The 19,615-nt window shown below is 41.6% G+C and overlaps 1 protein-coding gene across 6 annotated transcripts in view; it reads left to right on the top strand.

The window, feature by feature from the left end:
• The window catches only part of lrba (LPS-responsive vesicle trafficking, beach and anchor containing), a 240,332-nt gene that overhangs the window by 86,435 nt on the left and 134,282 nt on the right, over positions 1–19,615 (top strand). For 5 of the 6 annotated variants that reach the window (XM_032563843.1, XM_032563844.1, XM_032563842.1 and 2 more), the window contains exons 34-35: positions 10,021–10,085; positions 13,512–13,620. In XM_032563843.1, the coding sequence (XP_032419734.1) occupies positions 10,021–10,085; positions 13,512–13,620 (174 nt within the window). Of the gene's footprint in view, positions 1–7,643; positions 7,665–10,020; positions 10,086–13,511; positions 13,621–19,615 lie in introns of those variants that run through there. The other variant, XM_032563847.1, reaches the window with a different exon arrangement.

The raw sequence follows: 19,615 nt of genomic DNA, 5'->3' as shown, positions 1-19,615 counted from the left end.
GAGAGTGGAGTTCCACGGCTGCCATCCCTCCGGAGTTTTGAGAAATTATCTCATTGGATAGCGGATGGTGTTCGATGCGCAGTGGCCCATAAATCTTCTCAGTAGCTGCATTTGTGTCCTGTAGATCAGCCATTATTGTCCGGCCCCTGTGTCAGCCCATCTATCGTTCTGCCATTTATCAGAGATGCGTGCTGTACGCGCTCTGGGAGAAGACGGCCAGGCGGAGAAATGCTGCTGATTTTTTTCTTTTTGTGCAGGTCGTCTCTTCCTGATCCTTTTACAAAACGGTAATCAAAAAGTATTTTTTGTAGGGTAATTGGAGGTTTTCCTCATATTATCTTTTTATTCATTAAAACTACGCTGTTGATTGTAAACTCTGCTAAAAACATGAGAACTGGTTTGACTTTAAAAGGAATGGAAGACCACAAGATTAAAAAAGGAGTTATAGAGCTATACTGTGATGACTTTTCCAGCGGTATAATGACGATCCTTTTTGTTTATGAACATTAATGCAAAACCCTTTTGATGACGCCTTTAGCTTCGTTTCCATTGACGGTAAAATTGCGTAAATTGAAAATACGAAAATAAGTTTGCTTAATTGAAACACGGCAATTTAGAAAATAACTCACTGTAAGTTTTTGCAGTTGGATGAGGTAGGTTTTGTATTTTGTATTGAAATAGATGCATTTAGCAACACTGTAATGGAAACGCCTTTTCTTTTTTGCATCACAAAAGTCACATGATCAACAGCCGGATTCTACTACTGGTGGAAATGCTAAAGAAGACGACAGGAAGTAGGAGGAGAAGGAGGATGTCTTTTTGGGGGTTTTTTCTGGCTCCACCAGAGCTCTCACAGCATCACACACTTCATAAAAAGTTGTCATTTGACGTGTTGATACTTCTATGGAAACGCAACTTATGTAATACTCTTCTGTCCATTCTTTCCATTTTGGACTGGATCCTCTGCAGATCTCTTATAAAATAAATTACCTTTTTTACGTTACACCCTCAAACGTCATTGTGTTTCACTGGTGAGTAATTTAGTCATTTTATGCAGGCGTGTTATGGCGTAAGACTGAGCCAAATGCTGCAGAACAGTGGATCACAGAGGCTCACTGCAAAATACCCCTCAATCTTACCAAGTATTTCTGTCTAGTTTCTAGTGCAAATATCTTGGTGCACTTGAAATAAACAAAAACAAACAGTAAATTTTGCTGGACTATAAATTCTCCCAAAATGATTATATTGTTGTTTTGAGACCATTTTCAAGTAGCATATTGATAATGGCATAATGATGCAAGCTCGCCCTGTCAAAGACAAATAAATTAGAATTTTGCAAAGAGATTGGAATGGAAAGTTTTTTTTTTTTAAATATTCACAAAATATAATATAATAAAACACAACCAAAAGCAATAATAAATAAATGGGAATAAAAACCCCATGCAATGCAATTCAGTTTTCCTATAGTGCCAATTCACAACAAATGTCGTCTCAAGGCACTTTACAAAAACAAAAATCATATCTATGTCAGCTGCTTCGTTTCTTTCCTTCAATATTTCATAAACTACCAGAGAAATCTGTCTTTTGGTTTTGTTGCTGCGACCACGCCTCCAGATAATCCTTTCAATTCTAATCCAGTAACACCGGCGTTAACCCACCTGATCCATCCGCTGCTAGCATCATATGCTCCCAGCTACTCACCAAATGTTAACCTGTTTCACAGATGGACACCTCCCCGTTCTAGTCAGCAAGGAGAAAGTCGTCGACTTCCCAAAACACTTGGCTTCTCCTGACCCTTGACACGTTGACCTCCAAGTTACAGGAGGAGAGAGTGGCAAAGGGAGGGACGTTTAAGCCCCCCGCTGTCTGGGAACGGGTCGTGACGCTCATCATTCCCCCATACAATCGATAGCAAGACGTGACGACCAAGAGGACCAACCTACGGGTCGCAAAACGTCAGAGGAAGGGAGGAAGAGAGAAAGATCAGATGTGTTTTGATATCTAGGCAGGTGAGATTGGGTTGGTGGATATGTGTTTTGGATCATGGATTAAATGCAGAAAATGTTGAACAAAAACAGAGGAGAGACGTCAGAAATCCGAGGAATGCAATGAAACCAAGCGACATATTCGTAATTTTCCCTTCTGTCAGCCCAACGTCCCACTGTGCAGTTAAACAGGCTCACAAGGTTCAAGATGAGTGAAAATCAAAGAGCCGTTAACCCCCCCGGCCTCCCACGCCACTCTGCTGCCATGCCCCCTCCACATCTGCGCCACGCGGCTCTGCGTCCAGCATGGTTGCTCTGCAATGCTGCCCGCATCCTTTGAAAATATACTCTCCGCTGAGAAGCAGAGAAAACACGGCATACACCAACTGGCACTTAATCCTAAAGACTCCCCGCCGTGTGCAACTCCGCAGCGGTGGAGGGGGTCGGGGGTCAAGCCGGGGAGGAAGGGGGGGGGAGCTTCCTGACAGGAAACGGACTCTAGCTGAGAGGAGAAAATCAGACAGGAGACTCCTAAAAATATTGTGGCGGCTTTTAATTTGGCTCCCAGTTGGTTTTCCCGCGAGCCGGCTTCAAGTGGCACGAACAGCCGGTTATTTATGCGCAACATATAATCGTGCTTCAGCCAAGTGAAGTTTCCCCAACAGAGACCTCTGCCCCTGACAGACACCGTTAACGTGATGTTTTCCTACCCGACAGCCTCGCCGTTATGAGACTTTGGAATGTACTCTACAGTTTTTCCCCTTGCTTTTCCTCTGTCTGCCATTATGCTGATTTCACACAAAAAAAATACAAGCACTTGATGGGCTTTCCCAAATTTACGGTGGAATTTCAACATTTCTTATGTTAAACATTGGGAAGAAATATTGTAAAAAAAAAAAAAACTTAAAGCAAAGGATGGAGGAAGAATAGAAACTAAGCAAGGTTTTCAGACCAGAATGTTAGCTTGTTGTTTCTGTCCCTTCTGACTTCATGGATGGCTTAAAAGCTGCTCCATCCTCCAATAACATTAGCAGGTTACTCTAATTTAATAAACCTTTTTCTATGAGTATTTCTATGATTATTCATGGTTATTCATTCAAGACCTGAGGCAACATGACACTGTGAGTACGGCAGCATATTCGGGCCATTGTACTTAAAAAAAGAGTAAATTTTCACTAATCTTGTGTGTGATGTAGTCAGAAAAAGACTTGAAACAAAAGATGGAGGAGGAATAGAAACGAAGCTGTTACTTCAGATTAGAATGTTAGCTTGCTGCTGTCCCCTCTGACTTTGTGGATGGTTAGCAGGTTAAGCTAATTTAACAAACCTTCTGCCATAACTGGTTATTATTTATTCAAGACCAGGTGCAACATGACACTGTGAGACTAAGAGTAACAAAGAGCTAAAAAAGTTTTAATCAAACTAAGTTTGACTAAAACTTCAAAAATATGTTGACTTTTTTAAAAACTGCGTATTAGCAAGTAGCACAGTTAGCATCGTCCTCGCAGCAGGTATGTAGTTTTTAGATTGTCAGGGTCTTATAAGCTGCCTCCATTTCCAGATATAATATAGTTCAATGTTATTATACCCACAATAGATTTAGTAACATTTTATCTATTTAATCATTAAGATACCGTGTTGCTAGTAGTGCCTGGAATCGAATAGCTGCCCTACCACCGAGTCGTGTGGTGCCCTCAAGTTAGCACGTTTCCTTTAGCTTGCTAACTATATCCATGTTTAGAAGTGGCCCAACCAAAGACTTGCCTTGAATCAGAGAATCTGTGAGTTGAGCTGAAGATGAAGGTGACGGTAAGGAGACCTGCCAACCTTGTAGAGCTGTCGTTCCAACTGCTGAACGGTCAGTAGTAGCAGTGGAAGCAGAAACCTGCTCAGGAGTCATGGCTGGGGCTTTCAGTAAAATCTCAGTAAAAATTCTCTGGCAGTTAAACTTTTTTTTTTTCATGTCATTTTTGTAAGAAAATGTAAATAAGACGATGTGTTATATAACACATCATATAGCCCTGTCCTCCTCCCCCCTAAAAAAGGAAAAAAAAAATCTAACAAACCCGTTCCACATAGTTTTATACCTATCTTGATCTCCTGTGAAATCGCCAAATTTCTTGCTTAAATGAAAGTTGTCAATTGAACTCTGCTGGGGTGTGAATTATTGTGGACTCTGCTGTATAGGTGGATATTTATCATATTATTGTTTATCGTGATTTTTTCATAAGTGCTAATTTATCCATGTCACAATAAATTCCAATTATTGTGACAATTAAATATTGTGATAAAACTTTTAAGTCCGTATCGCCCACCCCCTACTTAGCCATATATCCTTCATGGTAGAGGGACATTAAAGTCTCAAAATAATAAAACAACGCTTTGTGATCCAGTTGCGATCAAGGGCCTGAAAAAAAAAAAACTGACGACATTTTTGGATAAACAGCTGCACTTATTTTTCTTCCCACACCATTGCAATACACGGCCATAAAACTGGATTAACACCACATATGAAACGTCCTGTATACAGTCGCCGCTTCTGCGTGGAGTGGGTTTTCATTGAGCTATTCTCGCATGTTTCTAGTTTGTGTGTTTAGGATATGGAAGCTCTAGGCCTTTGTTGGTTTAGTCCTGACAGTGTGAGTCCATGAAGCTCTCGGAGACCCGGCTGAGTAAATATTTGCACATCAGTAAATATTCCTTCAGTTGCGAATTTAAGCACGCAAACACCAACGCGACTTGTCTGTTTTCATTTAAGCACATGAACGTGCACATGTGGCCCGTTGAGAAGAGGCTCTGGTGTTGAGTTATTCACACAGCCTCTTGTATACCAGACTACTCAGCTTCTGTATTAATCAAAGAAAGAACATTGTTAAGAGTTTTTCTTTTTAAGTGCCTGTCTGAGTTATATTGCTGTTTATGAGATGTTTTAAAGCAAAGATCCAATCTTAAAACGGCAAAATTTGCGAGAACTTACTACTTTCGCAGCGCTCGTGTAAAAAAAGTTCTGGCAAAATGAAAAACAATTTTCCATCCTGCCTGGCCTCGATTGTCACCTCCAGCTTGAGGATTTATGCTTTTGTCGTTCCGTCCAAAAGCTCCAGTCCTCCAAGCCTTTTCAAATCAACAAATACTTGTGATTATGAGTGATGCCACCAAAAAGCACAGCTGACTTATTTGTTATTTCGGGAGAGCCGGGGACGTATCTTTCTCCGCTTTGGAAAATGTTTTCCTTGTGTTGTGGTGAGGCCGATGTTTGAAAGGCGATTTTGCTCAGGAGGTCTGTGTTTTCTCACCAGTGCAAGTGGTATATTTAGATGTTGATTATGGATAATCAGCTGTAATGACGGAAGTCCGTGGCATGTGTGTTTAGACTCAATGCCATCATCATGGAAGGCAGACCAAACAGAGCTGTCGTATCGACTTCAGATTTAAACGGGCATTTACACCAACAGTCAGACTTTGAGTCGTTTAAGAGCAAAAAAAACAAAACAAAAAAAAAAAACAAGAGAAAATGTCAAAAGAAAAGCAGCAACATTAGCCACGGGAGCTTTCTCAAACATCCTCAACGTTTCTGTCAGGATCAAGGAAAAGCACACTCCCTGTTCCTATCTTCTGTTGAAGGTCAGGTCAGAGGTGAGAGGTCACCAATGGCTGCTTGTATCCTCTCATCAGGAGCGCTGTGGTCATAGCCCCTATCGTGGCCATAAAATCTGCAACATCGCTGACCAGGCCAAGCCAAAATCCAATATCCTATCATCGACCCGTCCCACCGTTTTGCTTTTTTTTTTTCGTCAGCGGGAGATGTCCCTCGGATCAGGGTCACCGCTTGTTTTTAATTCGACTGTAGGAGGCGTTCTTCAGCCCATAATGACGCCATTAGTCTTGCTATCACCTTTGGCAGCCTGCACACAATGCCAATGACCCTTCTGCTTCTCTTCAAACCCAGTTTAGAACTAATCCTGTCACTCTACTATTATTTTGAGGTTTGTTTAAATGTGACCCTGTTTATCTTGCTTCTAAATCTTAAGATATTTTCTTGACCCCACCTTTCGTTGCCATTTTTCTCTTTATTGACTTGAGTTCAGCACGTCAGACGGTGTTTTTCTGTTTGTTGTACTTTTCCAGAAAACATCAGTGAGAGGATTCCCCGTGCTTTGCGGCAGTATTCATACCCCTTGAACTTTTTCACATTTCGCACCGAATTGCTTTCAGAACTCACCCGATTAATAGACAGAGTCCACCTGTGTGTAATTTAGTCTGAATCCAGCAGTTGTCTGGAGGCCTCAGCGGTTTGTCAGAGAAGTGAACAAACGGCACCATGAAGACCAAGAAACACAACAAAACGGTTATTTTGGAGAAGACCTTTCCTTTCCTAAAACTTCACTTTGAACTGTTTATTGTGTCTCACTGAAATGTGGCACTGTATAGAGGACAACCGCAAACCTGCCAAGACATGAACACATGAGCAACCCATTAATTTAAAAGGAAGACACAAGAAGGGCAATCTTCAGAGCAACAATGAAAAGCAGAGCTTCAGTGGAGTGGGTTAGGTTGAAGTGTGCTCAGTGGACAAATGGCCCAGTTAAAGCCCAGACCCGAATACATTTTACAACCTCTGGTAAGACTTGAATTTTAATGTTGAGAGGCACTGTATCCAATCTGAGGGGGGAGAATACGAGATAATTTTTAGTTCGTCATTATTAAAGAAATCTATTATCCTTCCAAATCACTGTTATCTTCTACTTTGTTTGGTCTGTCACATGAAATATGGTAAAACATTGAAGTTTGGGGTTGAAATGACAAAAATGTGAGAATCTTGAATAGCTGGGAATACTTTAATGAGGCATCAGTCTTTAATATCCTCATATTCTCTTTTATTTAATTTAAACTGTGATGCAGCCTGCAGCTTTGTTCCCTGGGTGGTTGGTTGTATTTAGATATTGAATTAAAATTTTTCTTTTAACAGTTCAATCAGCAGATCTCACCTGGGGTGCACCGATAACTCAGCCCCAATTTCTTTAATTTTGGGAGATCAGTGATCGGCCAATACTTCCATATGAAGCCGATCTTTTATCCATGTATCTTATCTACCTCAGCAAAGATCTAGAAACCAACCACTGTCCTCTATTGCTCTGCTGTGAGAGAGCAACTCAGCGACTTTTGCTCATTGTAGCAACTTTACAGGAAGGGAAAAAATAAATAAAACAGTGTCGCCCAAAAAATGAATCGGCAGGTCAGGCTTTTTAAAGATCGGTAATATGTGATCTGCCATAAAACCGCAATCAGAGCACCAATAGAAATCAGTGTTGCTCTTTTAAAGTCTGACTGATGCATCCGACGGCACGGGTTCCAGCTCTATTTACTGCCTTGCTTCCTGCTGGGTTTATTTGAAGCCCGGCTCACCGGGTCTGGCCTGGTTCAGAACAAGCTCACCCCTCCCTCCTCCCCCTCTAGTTTCTGCTCATGGTTAATGTCCGCGCTCCAGCTAAAGCCCCACGGCTGCTCTTCACACGCTCCCTCCTCCTCGCCGGCTCCCGTCTTTCAGGCCCAGACTTCTATTCCCTCAGTGCCCTCTTTTATTTGGAAAGCGTTGTAAACACGGTCAATGCCAATACGCTGGTGCGGGACAGAAAGCGGTTCTGAGCTGAGGTTAAGTGTGTTGCTTCCAGAGTGACGGTAAGCAGAAAGTTTTCGGAGGAACGCTTCCCCTGGCTCCAAGTGCTGATCGCTTTCGATGGTTCTGTACTTGTTGTGCCGAGGAGGAGGGGAAAAAGCTATACGGTTTCTCGAATGCGTCACGTGTACAAATATGTTTGGATGGGCGTAAGGAAAATCTTGTAAACGGATCTCTCTTTGTTTCTCGCGGCGCTGATATGCTCCTCCCTGTGGGATCTCTAGGTTTACTGACAAGCTAGCCTCTACATAAACACTCCGTTTCCTCTATCAGCTCGGGAGATGTTGACAGCTAGCTTTAAATCATTTTCCTATGCATCCTTTTGTCACTTAAATATTTTGTAACCTTGATAAAAAAAATATACATATGTCTGTGAAAGTTTTCTCATTGTCAGAAAAACATTTTCTTTTTTTTTTCTTTTTTTTAAATGCAGACATTTAGTGATTGAGGTTCTAATTTATGTGGCTTTGTAGTTTTTTACTCCAAGCTGAAATATTTTTGCACATATTTCCCCACGTCCCCAGAGAGGAAGAGGGGGAGAAGTGCTTTGAGGTTCAGACAGGACCCCTGACCTTGTTGCTTTATTATTCTTTTGACGCTTGCGTTTAAGGTGTTGAAATATTGAACAGAGCACGAGAGAGACGGTGGCCGCCGACTTTTCCCCCGCTCTTTGTCCCCTTCCCGGCCCGGGCCGTGGTCGGATTGTTTAGACTGACACCTTCAACCATAACGTTAGTCAGAGAAATTTGTGAGGCTTACTTGTGATAAATGCACTTTTAACATGACTTGCAGTGGCTTGCTCACCCAATGTCCATGCATTCGGGGACTGAAGCTCGAAACTCTTTAAAGTTGTGTTCCCGACCTGTGGTGAGATAAAAGTTGAATCTATAGACTTTTTAACTAAGACAAGTTTTCCTTTAGGTGTGTGTTGTTGTATTTTGATGTAGGACAAAAGTCTCCTGGAGTTGTGCTGATCTCCTACTGTTTCTGACATTCAGGAAGTTATCCCAGTGTTACGCCTCCATTATGCTGTTTACAACTGTGATCGAGCTCAAGACTGCGAGAGTTTTTTTAATGAGCTCCACCGGCTCCAATTCTGCCATGTGTTTGCTGCTGCTAGGCTAGAGGATCGCTGTGAGGCAGAAGCACGGCTGGAGACTGCTGCTCCAACCATGGTGATAGGCGGAGCTTTGTGGTGAAAGGCGGAGCTTTGTGGCATTGGGTGGAGCTTTGTAAGAGCAAGCATGTAGGCACCTCTGAATGTTTGCCATGGAATATTAGATTTTTCAAACATGCATAAAAGAATCAAAGCAACACTAAAAGTATGTTTTTGATGAGAGAAATACATTATATCATGGTATAAAACTCAGAGCTAATTTTTGCATAATACTGCCCCTCTAACAAAATAATTTGATATTTGGTGGTTTAGATGTTTTGGGTATGGAATGGAAGCAGCACAGTGCCTCCACAAGTTGTTTTTTTCTGTTGTAAAAAGTTGCAGTTCTACAAATCAGAGCTGTGTGATGTGGCTTAAACATACATATATTTTTTGTTTTATTGAAAATGTATTTTTTATTTTGAATAAATTTTTTTCCACCTCACTTTTTTCCCTTTAAAAGAAATACAAAAAACTGAAAACATGTCATATAAAAACGGGCATTTCCTTCTGCGAGTCGACCTGAATTCCAAGTTGAACTAAATAAGAAGCTGTAAAACCCAAAGAGTGGTGAAATAACTAAAGAGTACAAAAGCATTTTGTAAAAAAAAAGCTACTGAACTGATTCATTTAATATTTAAAAATTACATCATCACCATAGCCTAAAGATATGTGAAAATTTTGACATTTTGAATACCAAAATACACATTGATATAAATAACATTACAAAATAACAATACCAGTTCAAAAGAAACATTTTCCAAATCAATTTCTTTCAGCGTAAATCTTTAACAAAAACTACAAGTGTGTGTCTGTGTCTGAACTCCTCTTTAAAACAAGCTTGCTTTTCATTCAGTGAAGTTCCTCATATTGGATAGAGAATCCAAAAAGGTTTTCTCAATTAAGACTTCATAATAAACTTCACTTTACCCATGTCAAAGTAAAACGTGTAGCATAGTAAAAATACTTCTAAATGTACGTTTTATTCCAAAGAATGACTCAAGTAAATGTAACTCTAACAGGACAACAGCGATGGATCATTTTTAACAAAACGCTGATGTTGCCGGTAGTTTTGCACGAATGATCTCAACCTAATGCCACAGGCTTGTCCCATATTGAGTCAAGAAAAGCAAACAACTGTGTTCTTAGTTTTTTTTTGCGGTTTTCTTCCTAGTATTTATGGCCGTTTTGTTGGCTTGCAGGAATGGCAGAACTCCATCCAGAAGAACGCAGGACTGGCCTTCATCGAGTTGGTCAACGAAGGCAGGTAGGTTACCTCGGCTCCGCCTGAGGGGGTTTTCCTCACCGTTGTCTTGTCCCTCTCACTGGTGGAGATCCGGCCCCATCGCCCATCGGACCCCCAGGGACTCCTGCCCCGATGGTGTGGCTGTTCAGGGCTCTGCACAACAATCAATGATCTGAGAGAGCGGGGAGGCTTTAGGTGTTTTAGGAGGAGCGGTGAGTTCAAGGCTCCATTCAATACCTGCTCATCCCACTGGGATCAGAGGGGGGGAGCAGAGAGGTTAGGCAGAAGGTGACAGCAGCTCTGATTGCTGGTTCCTCTGTGACACCAGGGGAAATCACTCCTGATTTCTTGACTGTCCATCTGTCACTTTACGCCTTTCTTTCTCAGCCTTTATCTCTTTGTAATAATTTCTTCTGTCTAAACGTCTTCTGTTATTTGCCTCCAGCATCATGATTTTTGATCCATCCTTTTCCAATAAATAAATAATAAATAAATAGATAACCCTCCTTCCCTCTCTGTTGCTCCTCGCTCTGCGGACGGTTTCTCACTCCCTTTCTGCCACATTTCCAGTTGGCAGGTCTTAATCCCGATTTAATCCAGCTAGATTACCAGGACAATGCTTTGACATGACCCAATGAGAGGCTGTGATTTACTCTAACGCGTTTGCTGTTATCCACTCTTAGGTGGTGATTACTGGTCTGTGTTTCTTACCTTACAGGCAAAGCCAAACCCAGTCAGTTTGTAAATTAAATTCCTTATATTTATCCTTTAATACAACTTTTTGGTTTCATAGTTGTGATCTTTTTATTAAGTTTTTAGTAATATAACTCTTTTTAGCCTGAATCTGAACTTCAAAGTGTCTGGTCATCCAGCCTAAATTATTTTAAGTATATTGTCTTCTTTAACTTTTTAGTAAAGGTAACCCATTTTTATCAAGTGGCACCAAATTCTGCTCAGGTCATAATGTTAATAATGCGAAATTATAAGCAATGTTAAAACAAAATATCGTAGAAAGGGAGTAATGGGTCTGTTTGGTCAAAATGGTGAGAGTTTTTTGTCGGTGACGTCAGTTTTTCTGATCATTTGCAGCCAGATTTGAAATGAAATTGCAAATTTGATGAACTTTACAGACCGTCAGTTTAATCAGCACTCCTGCCACAGTCCAACACACACCCAATGTCACTGAAAGCTGGAGAGTATTTCTTTATGTGACTCACTGAGCCTTCATTGTCAGTAAAAACTTTATCTACACAGATGACGTTGTTCAACTATCTTGTTTTTTGTGTATCTGTTTATTGTTTAATTTATATTATTAAAGCTACAGTATGTAACTTAAAAAAAGTTTTTTGAATATTTGTTAAAACTGTCACAATGTCATGACACTATAGTATAAGACAGACAAGATGTGAAAAACTCGAGTGCCTCCTTCCTGAATTACTATTACAATCTGCAGACATTCACCAACAGCCAATCAGAGCTAAGAGGAGGGTCTTGGTGCTGTCAATCATGCTGATGTACTCACCTTTGATACAGTAACTTTATAATATTGAAGTTGACTGATACTTCTTGGAGGCCCCAGGTATAGAAGTGTCTATCTCATGTTTACAAGCTACAAACACCAACAATGAACCACAGTACCTGAAGGTCAAAACGACAAACTATAGCGACTGGAACCCTGTAAAAAAAAAAAAAAAGAAAAAAAAAATTGTCAAATCTTTTCTGTATAAATGCAGCACCACTAGCAAACTGCATCAGTGCTCCAGTCAAAGTTTGGTAATAAGGTACAGAAACTAAAGCTGAACTAAACAGAAACTAAATGTGCTCTCTAGTGATCAGACACACATGCACTGTAGAGAAGACGGGAGTCGGAGAAAATGAGCACTTATCTAGAATCTATTTTGTAATAAATCTTTTTAATTTCAGGCTTTTTTATTGGTATTTCTTTTTAAAAACGAGTCCATCTTCAGACGACACCCACATGTTGCGAGCATTAGCTCCGAGCTCCATAAAGGAGGTCAGTTGCTGTGGTTATTGATGGCGAGGCCGGAGTACTGCCACACAGGTTATGGAGGTGAAGGGGGCCCCGGGGCCCCTGCTGCACGGTGCTGAAACAGCAGGCTTAGGTTACAGTCGTCCTCTAGCTGCTGAGCTCCCTCCCCCTCGGTCCATCCAGTCTGCCCTCCAGCTCTCCTCCCTGTCCTCTGCTCTGTTATTGTTCCACTTTGCTCAGCTCTGACCTGTGCAGAGTTTCCCCTGACCCGCATGCTGGCGTGTTCACACATCACATGCGGGTTTCATCAGCGCCGCTAAGGGGAGCCAGGTAGAGAACACATGTAGCAACACGGCCGGAGATCCTCCCTCTTGTCAGAGATGCATATCCATTAATGAATCAATTAGCGGCGCGGCGCTAGTAGCGGCAATGAGATTTTCTGCTAATTCTGCACGCTCCTTTCTGAGCTTTCCATGGATGTTACCTCCCTGCTTGTTCGGCTCAGATCAGGAAGTAAACTTGTTGTAAATACTCTGATGCCCAAGATATTACATACATGCTTTTCCCCAGAAACTCCTGCTTAGACGCTTGGAACCGGCGGGCATGTTGCAATAACAAACTTTGCTGGATGATGAATTGTCCCAGAAGTTATTGCGATAAACAATAATATTGTTGTTTTTGGGACTGTGTCTGTCACAATAAGCAACAAATCAATCGCATGATAAACTAAAAGATGCTTGATAACTTTCCTTCCTATTGATTAATATTTTTTCATCGGAAATTTTGTTCAGAGACTTTATAATCCATTTGATTTATAGTATTGCTTGTGTGTAGGTTTTTATTTCCTTTTTATTGTTTTTGATCTTTTTGTTGTTTGGCGGTATGTAAAATACCTTCCACTTCCAGAGTTAAGTATTTTACAAAAGTAAAGTTCATTTGTGTTTTAAGAGTGTGAACTTGCGTTATGCCATCATCACTATATCACTTGAAAATGATCTCAAAGCAACAATATTACCGTGTATCGCAACAATTTCTGGGACAATTTTTCCAGTAAAATGTGTTATTGTGACAGACCTTTTTGAGACCATTTTCAATATAACAGTAATGGCAGAATTGTACAAGTACACCCTCTGAAACATTAATGAATTTTAATTTCTATCGAACATTTAACACTGGAACTAGAAGACATTCAAGTGTCCAAAATAATTAAACAAAACAGAAACGACTGAAGTCTCTGTAAGCAAAATTGCCCTTCAAAAAAAAAAAACAGCTAGTTGAGACCAAGACTTTTGTCATAAAAGTGGAAAAGATCATTTCCACTTGTGAAATCATGGAAGTGGAAATCATCCAGCTTGTTTTAAATGAAAATCCGATTAGTTGATTTATGACTTACTGCGACGGGTTTGGTGACGTGAACTTTCACAACTTTACTCAGGAGCGTTTCCACTCTCCCCCAGGCTTCTCAGCCACACGATGAAGGACCATCTGGTTCGCGTAGCCAACGAGGCCGAGTTCATCCTGAGCAGACAGCGGGCCGAAGACATCCATAAACATGCAGAATTTGAGGTGAGTTCACGCCGTTCTCATTCACACCTGCGGGAAGATTTATTACATCTGGAGAACGGCGGGGAAATGGACGAAACAATATGCAGAAAATGTCCAATTTTTACAGGTTTTTCTATCTTATGTTACAAGCACACACCTGGATGTATTTAGCTTGAATATTATGGGATAGACCAAGACGAGATTGAGCACAAATGTGAAGTGGGAGCAAAATGCGGCCTTGTTTTTAGTATTTGTCAAAAGAAGCCCTATGAATGAACTTGTTTAAGCAAAAATAAGTTTGTGCATAAAGGTCTGTAACGTAAATTACCAGTATTATGTCAGCATAGCTGGCTGGCTTTAAAGAAGAAAAAAAAAATTCAGAATACAGATTTTAGAGCGTAACCCTGCTTAAATTTGACTGCAATCTTAAAGCTGATGGATGTCACTTTTCTTAAATGTATATATACAGTATATATATATATATATATATATATATATATATATATATATATGTATTTCTTTTTTTCTTTTTTACATATTTGTTGAAACTGTCACCATGTCCTGACAGGATGAGAAAGATAATCTGTGAAAAGATCTAGCTCTTCTTCTTTCTCCCCACACTACTATTACTGTCTGAAGAAATGCACCGCTCCTGACAAAAACAACCAATCAGAGCCAGGAGGAGGGTCTTGGTGCTGTCAATCTCTCATATACATGCTGCTCAATGTGCTAATAGCAGAGAAACAACTCACTGTTAAAGAAAAAGGGTTAGGGTTAGCGATGCTAACTAGCCTTAGCATTCATGGCTCTGCTATAGGCTAAGCCAAGAGCAATGGGTGATGAGCGGTGCGCACACGACCATGATTGACAGTACTAAGACCCTCCTCCAGACTCTGATTGGTTGTTTCTGACTGAGTGGTGTATTTCTGCAGTTAGCACAGATTATCTGTCTTATACTATACTGTCATGACATAGTAATGGTGTGAATAAATATGTACAACAACTTTTTTTTTCTTTTTAAAAATTTTTTTTAAATAAAAGTTACATACCCCAACATATTAACCATGACCTGATTAAAACGTCCCCTGATCTTTAGTCCCAGAACAGCTTGGTGTATCCTGGGACGTCTGACGGCGATGGGTATCAGAGTGAATGTTCAGAATGTTTACTGTCAGTCATGATTGGGCCTAACCCTGGACTTGAATGCATTCATGGCAGGCTGTTTTAGCCATGGAAGCAGTCTAACCTCTCCTCTGACCGGCCGGCAGGACAAACACTGCAGGACCAACTCTCTCCTGACCCCCGGTCTGCTCTCTGGATCTCCCCAGCATCATTTCCTGTCCTGCTGGGATCCTGTCCATTATACTCCCACTGGGGGTGTATTTTGGTAGTGACAGGGATATGGTCCTCCACCCCCTTCCCTGACACCTCCTTTCACCAAGAACTAAGAGCTGCAGACAGAGTGGAGAGGTTCTGGTCTGGGTAAACCCACCACATCCACCCCCACGCCTCTGCTCCCACTTTTACTGTAAGATATGTTTTTCAAAAGTTCAAGGGAAGGGGACTGTTAGATGAATCAAGAGTTACTCATAACTCTTGAAAGGTAGAAATATTATGGGATGTCCTCTGGTTCTGGAAGGTTTTCATTTTCGGTTTGGAGGTCAGCTTTCACTCCAGGTGGAACATAGTCTTCATTTCTCCGAAGGTTAACACAGGCTCTAATCCTAGTTTAATTCTCAGATATCAAATCAGTTATTCACCTGGGCCTAGAACAGTGCTGCTGTCAGTAGTAGATTATTTTCAGTCCTAATCTTTTATTATTATTCATTAATACAGTATTGAGTAATACATTAATACATTAATACAGTATTGAGTAAAACTAAGCACACCCTCAGTCCTTCCATTGGACCGTAGAGGAAGCATAGCCGTCAGGCTCAGCTGATCTTATGAATTTGATTTGTTAGTCTGCAAAAGTATGGCTTACTATGAAGAAGAAAGTTGTTTACACAACGCCAAGAGAAGCAGCTGTTGCTGCTCATCAATCTGGGAAGAGTCATCTATCATCAATCAATCAATATTTAGAGCTCCGTCTGACTCTGTAGGCCTCAGATTTAAATTTCTCACAGGAGGGTTAGAAAAAGGAACAAATCTCAGGTTTTTAGAAAGGTTTATACATGCATGGAGTGTGCGGTCTGGTTTCTAATGTTTTTCTCTGAAGCTTTCACCAACTCTGTACTGTCTTTAATAGCAGAAGTAAGAATGTTAAAAAGGATGAATCATTTATCTCAGCGGCAGAGGTGACGTCACACTGTGTTTGAAAGGCAGCCGGACGTAATAATGGTATTAGCAGTTAATTTTACATTAAGACAATTATTGCCCCCCTTGAGCTGTCACTAGAGTCTGATAGAAGCGAAGGTCTGGTTTTGGTCTCAGAAGGTCCGATCTTAATCTCAAAGGGTTTAGTCTCAGAAAGTCTGGTCTTCGTTTTGGTCTCAGAAGGCTTGGCTTTGGAAGGGTTAATCTTGGACCAAGACCAGAAGGACTGGTCTTGGTCCAAGATTAATCAAGATCTTGGTTAATCTCTGAAAGGTATCATTTCTGATACCTTCCGATATCAATGCCTTCCGTTACTTTGGTATTGGAAGGTTTAGTCTTGGTCTTAGAAGGACTGGTCTTGATCTTGGAGGGTCTTTTTCTTGGAAGGTCTGGTCTTGATCTTGGAAAGTCTGGTCATTTTCTTGGTCTCGAAAGGTTTGGTCTTGGTCTTGGAAGGACTGATCTTGGTTTCAGAAGATCTGAAGATCTTGGTCTTGATCTTGGAAGGCTTGGTTGTGGTCTTAGAAGTCTGGTCTTGCCTCCACTTCTGCTGTTCAGGCATATTTGAACGTAGACCTTGAAAGCAATGCAGTCCTGTTCTGTTGTGTTTGTTGCTCTAAAGCTGCAGCATAAAACTGAAAGAAGGTTCATATTTTCTCTCTTTTTTTATGTTGGGTTGTAAGTTTTAGCTCAGTGTTTCATCCCTAATCAGATACCCAGCAGAGCTTGTCCCAAACTATGTTTCACAATTGAATTCCCCACTTAAATGCAGTTGCTCCTCTGTGACCTCTGAGGAGAAGTGAGCCGCTGATAAGTCTTGCTGGGTTATTGCCGTATTGATTTTTGCCTCCATACAGGCTGTGTTTGGAGCCTGCCGGAGCCAACGCTTTCATTTTGCACTGCCACAATAAAAATAACAGGCCAATGAATCGCCCCCCCCCTCACACTCCTCCCAATCCCACTGAGGGTGGGGGTGGAAGGGTTTCAAAATAAATTTCAGCTATGTCGCACTTTTAAAAGCATTGTCTCTGTAAACGTGTTGCAGAAACACAGACTCTGTTATTAGGTTTTCTGCCTTTTAACTCGGCCTCGCCGGCGGACGTTCCCCCTGCTGCACAGGAAGTGATGCGGCCTTCGGACGACGGCGCTCCAGAGAGCCAGATGTTACACAACAAGCAACACATTTCACAAAGAAAATAATTCAAAACATTAAAACAAATTTATGTTTGTTGTCAGATTCCATATCCTTGAAGGCGGTGATAGAGGGGCCTTTTGATTTAGGCTCTGTTTTGCCTCGGAGACCTAACATATGCTTTTCTCCTCTCTTCCTCGCCGCCTCTCGCCCGCCTCCTCCTCACACTCTCCTCACTCTCTGCGGACCAGAATTGAGTTATCTTTGGCCCTGAGAGTAAGTTATTACAGTGGGCTCAGGGTGAAACAGAGATGAAGATAACTAGGGCCAAATCCAATTACCTTTTAGGGTTCTCTATCTAATAGGATCCTTAATGTGAAGGAGATCTGCAGATCGGACGCTCTGCCGCGGCTCGGCGAATGATAGACGGGCATCTTGCACAGAGGGAGAGAAAAGACGGAGCCCGAGAGATGGAAAGGAAGGGAGAGAAATCGAACTCCCTTTTTTTATGGGGGTTGTTCATTAGGGATGAAATGTGGCGGGCTCAGGGGCACGAGGGCAGATAAGACGGTCCAGATAGGGGAAGAGTGAGCAAGACCCAAGTCATATCTATTCTTCCTCGCCATGCTGCTCCTTTCTGCTGAGCCTCATCCTTTTCTCATGTAGCCGTTGATTCATCTCCTGCTGCTATACGGAGTAATCGAATTGACTGTTGGAGGAGACCCTGAAAGCCAGATGATAGCAGCTAATTACTGCTCTCCGCCTCAGCGTTTCCTCCGCTGGCCTCTTAAAACGAGCCGGGGCCGACTCCCCGTGTTAATGACATTAACATTGAGCTGAAGCTTGTTATGTTGTGTTAGCGTGGTCTAGCTTCAGCCATCAGACAAAAGACAGCCTGGACTTTGTGCTGTGGTGAAGAGTCCTCCAAGGAGAAAGTGCTTAGCCTTTAGCTAACGGCTCTTCCATTTCTGAGGACATGCAGGCCTGGAAAGGCTGTGAGGAGAAAGGTGCTGCTTCAAGAGTTTAGAAGACTTCCTTGTCGTCACACTAATGTTAAACTTCTTCCACAGATTACCTGTACCTTTTATTTTCAGGACACCGGAGGAACGGTAATGTGTGTTTTCCAGCCATATAGTGCAATTTTACAACAACTTAAGTTGTTATAAAATTGCTGTATATATCAAATATATAAGAAATATATCAAGATATAAGAAATTTGACTTCAGAGTTTGACGCCTTGAAATTGGGCCTCTGTCTCTTTAAAAAAAAACTCCCCGTTCAGGAAACCATCACAACATGGCTCCTCTATTGACCCTTTAAAGTTTTTACCAGCGTCGCTCTGAGAAGTAGCTCCTGTAATGAGCTCAGCAGATGAACAGTTCCACCAGGTGTTTGCTAATTGATACTGGCTAGTCTGAAGGAGCTGAGTGGGGGAGTTGTGGGTGAGTTCTCTGTGAGGCCGAAGAAGGAGCTGCACCTGCAAAGGTCACTGTTGAATGGTTGCCATGGAGATTAAAGGATTTTTTTCAAACACGCATGAAAGAACCAAAGCAACACTCTAGTATATTTTTGGTTTGGAAATTTTAAGCTCAAAAAAGGTCAATTTTACATAATACCTCTACTTTAGTTAGAGTCTAAAAAGACTTTTAGTTACTTTGAGACAGAAAAAAACGTAAAAGCTTAATTTAAACCTAAATCTGCCACGGGTATGAATAATTTTGAACTATACTGTAGATTTGTCAGTATTTCTTCAGCTAATTTTGCACGATTCCTTTGCATGGATGATTCATGCATTTCTTCTTATATTAAAATGACGACCTATAAGCTAGAGCCGTTTGTATTTGAAAAATACGAAGTATAAAAACTGAGTTTATTGGATGGATAGAGTTCTGACTCCCAACATGGCCCCATAGAGAGAGAGAGCGTCTCGGCTCCCAGAGGCTATTTTCACCACATTAAACTGATGGCAGAACCCGGACTGATAGCTGCCACCTACTGTAGCTGGCTGTCATGTAGTTGTCGCAGCTGTAATGTAGTCTGTCAGCAGGGCCGGGCGCCCCGCCGTCCCATTATGGGCAAATCTGTTGTCAGGAGAACGAGAGAGGAAGAGAACAGCACCATGCCTTTTCCCAAGATTGTGCTGTGAACGAAAAAAAGAAAGTGAGAAACTTTACATATTAGAACAATATGGTTCGAATTTGTCGGATTATTCCAGCAGGCGTAGCTCCACACTGCTGTTTTCGAGAGTCCAGGAGATGGGGAGGGAAAGTAGGCTGCAGAGGGTTGCTGGGGAGCCGCAGTCTCAGGCCTGCTGTCTTGTCAACATAATGAAGTCCCCAGGTACCTCCTCTACTGGTCCCATCATTATGTGTGACCAGCTAAGCCCAAAATATGACTCCTTGCCGCTGCCGCCTCTGCTTCTCTTTTGACTCTGCAGAGACGTTCTCTGAAGGTGAGCCTGCAGTGCTGGATCAAAGTGAAACATTAAGCTTCTCGAGGCGTTGTCTGTGTTTTGCATCATGTTCTTTTCTGTGTTCTTATCCGTACTTGGCCTGTGTTAAACCTTTT

The sequence above is a fragment of the Xiphophorus hellerii genome, chromosome 5, assembly GCF_003331165.1.
Source record: "Xiphophorus hellerii strain 12219 chromosome 5, Xiphophorus_hellerii-4.1, whole genome shotgun sequence".
Classification (NCBI taxonomy): domain Eukaryota; kingdom Metazoa; phylum Chordata; class Actinopteri; order Cyprinodontiformes; family Poeciliidae; genus Xiphophorus; species Xiphophorus hellerii.
This window is presented reverse-complemented; position numbering and strand designations above follow the sequence as displayed.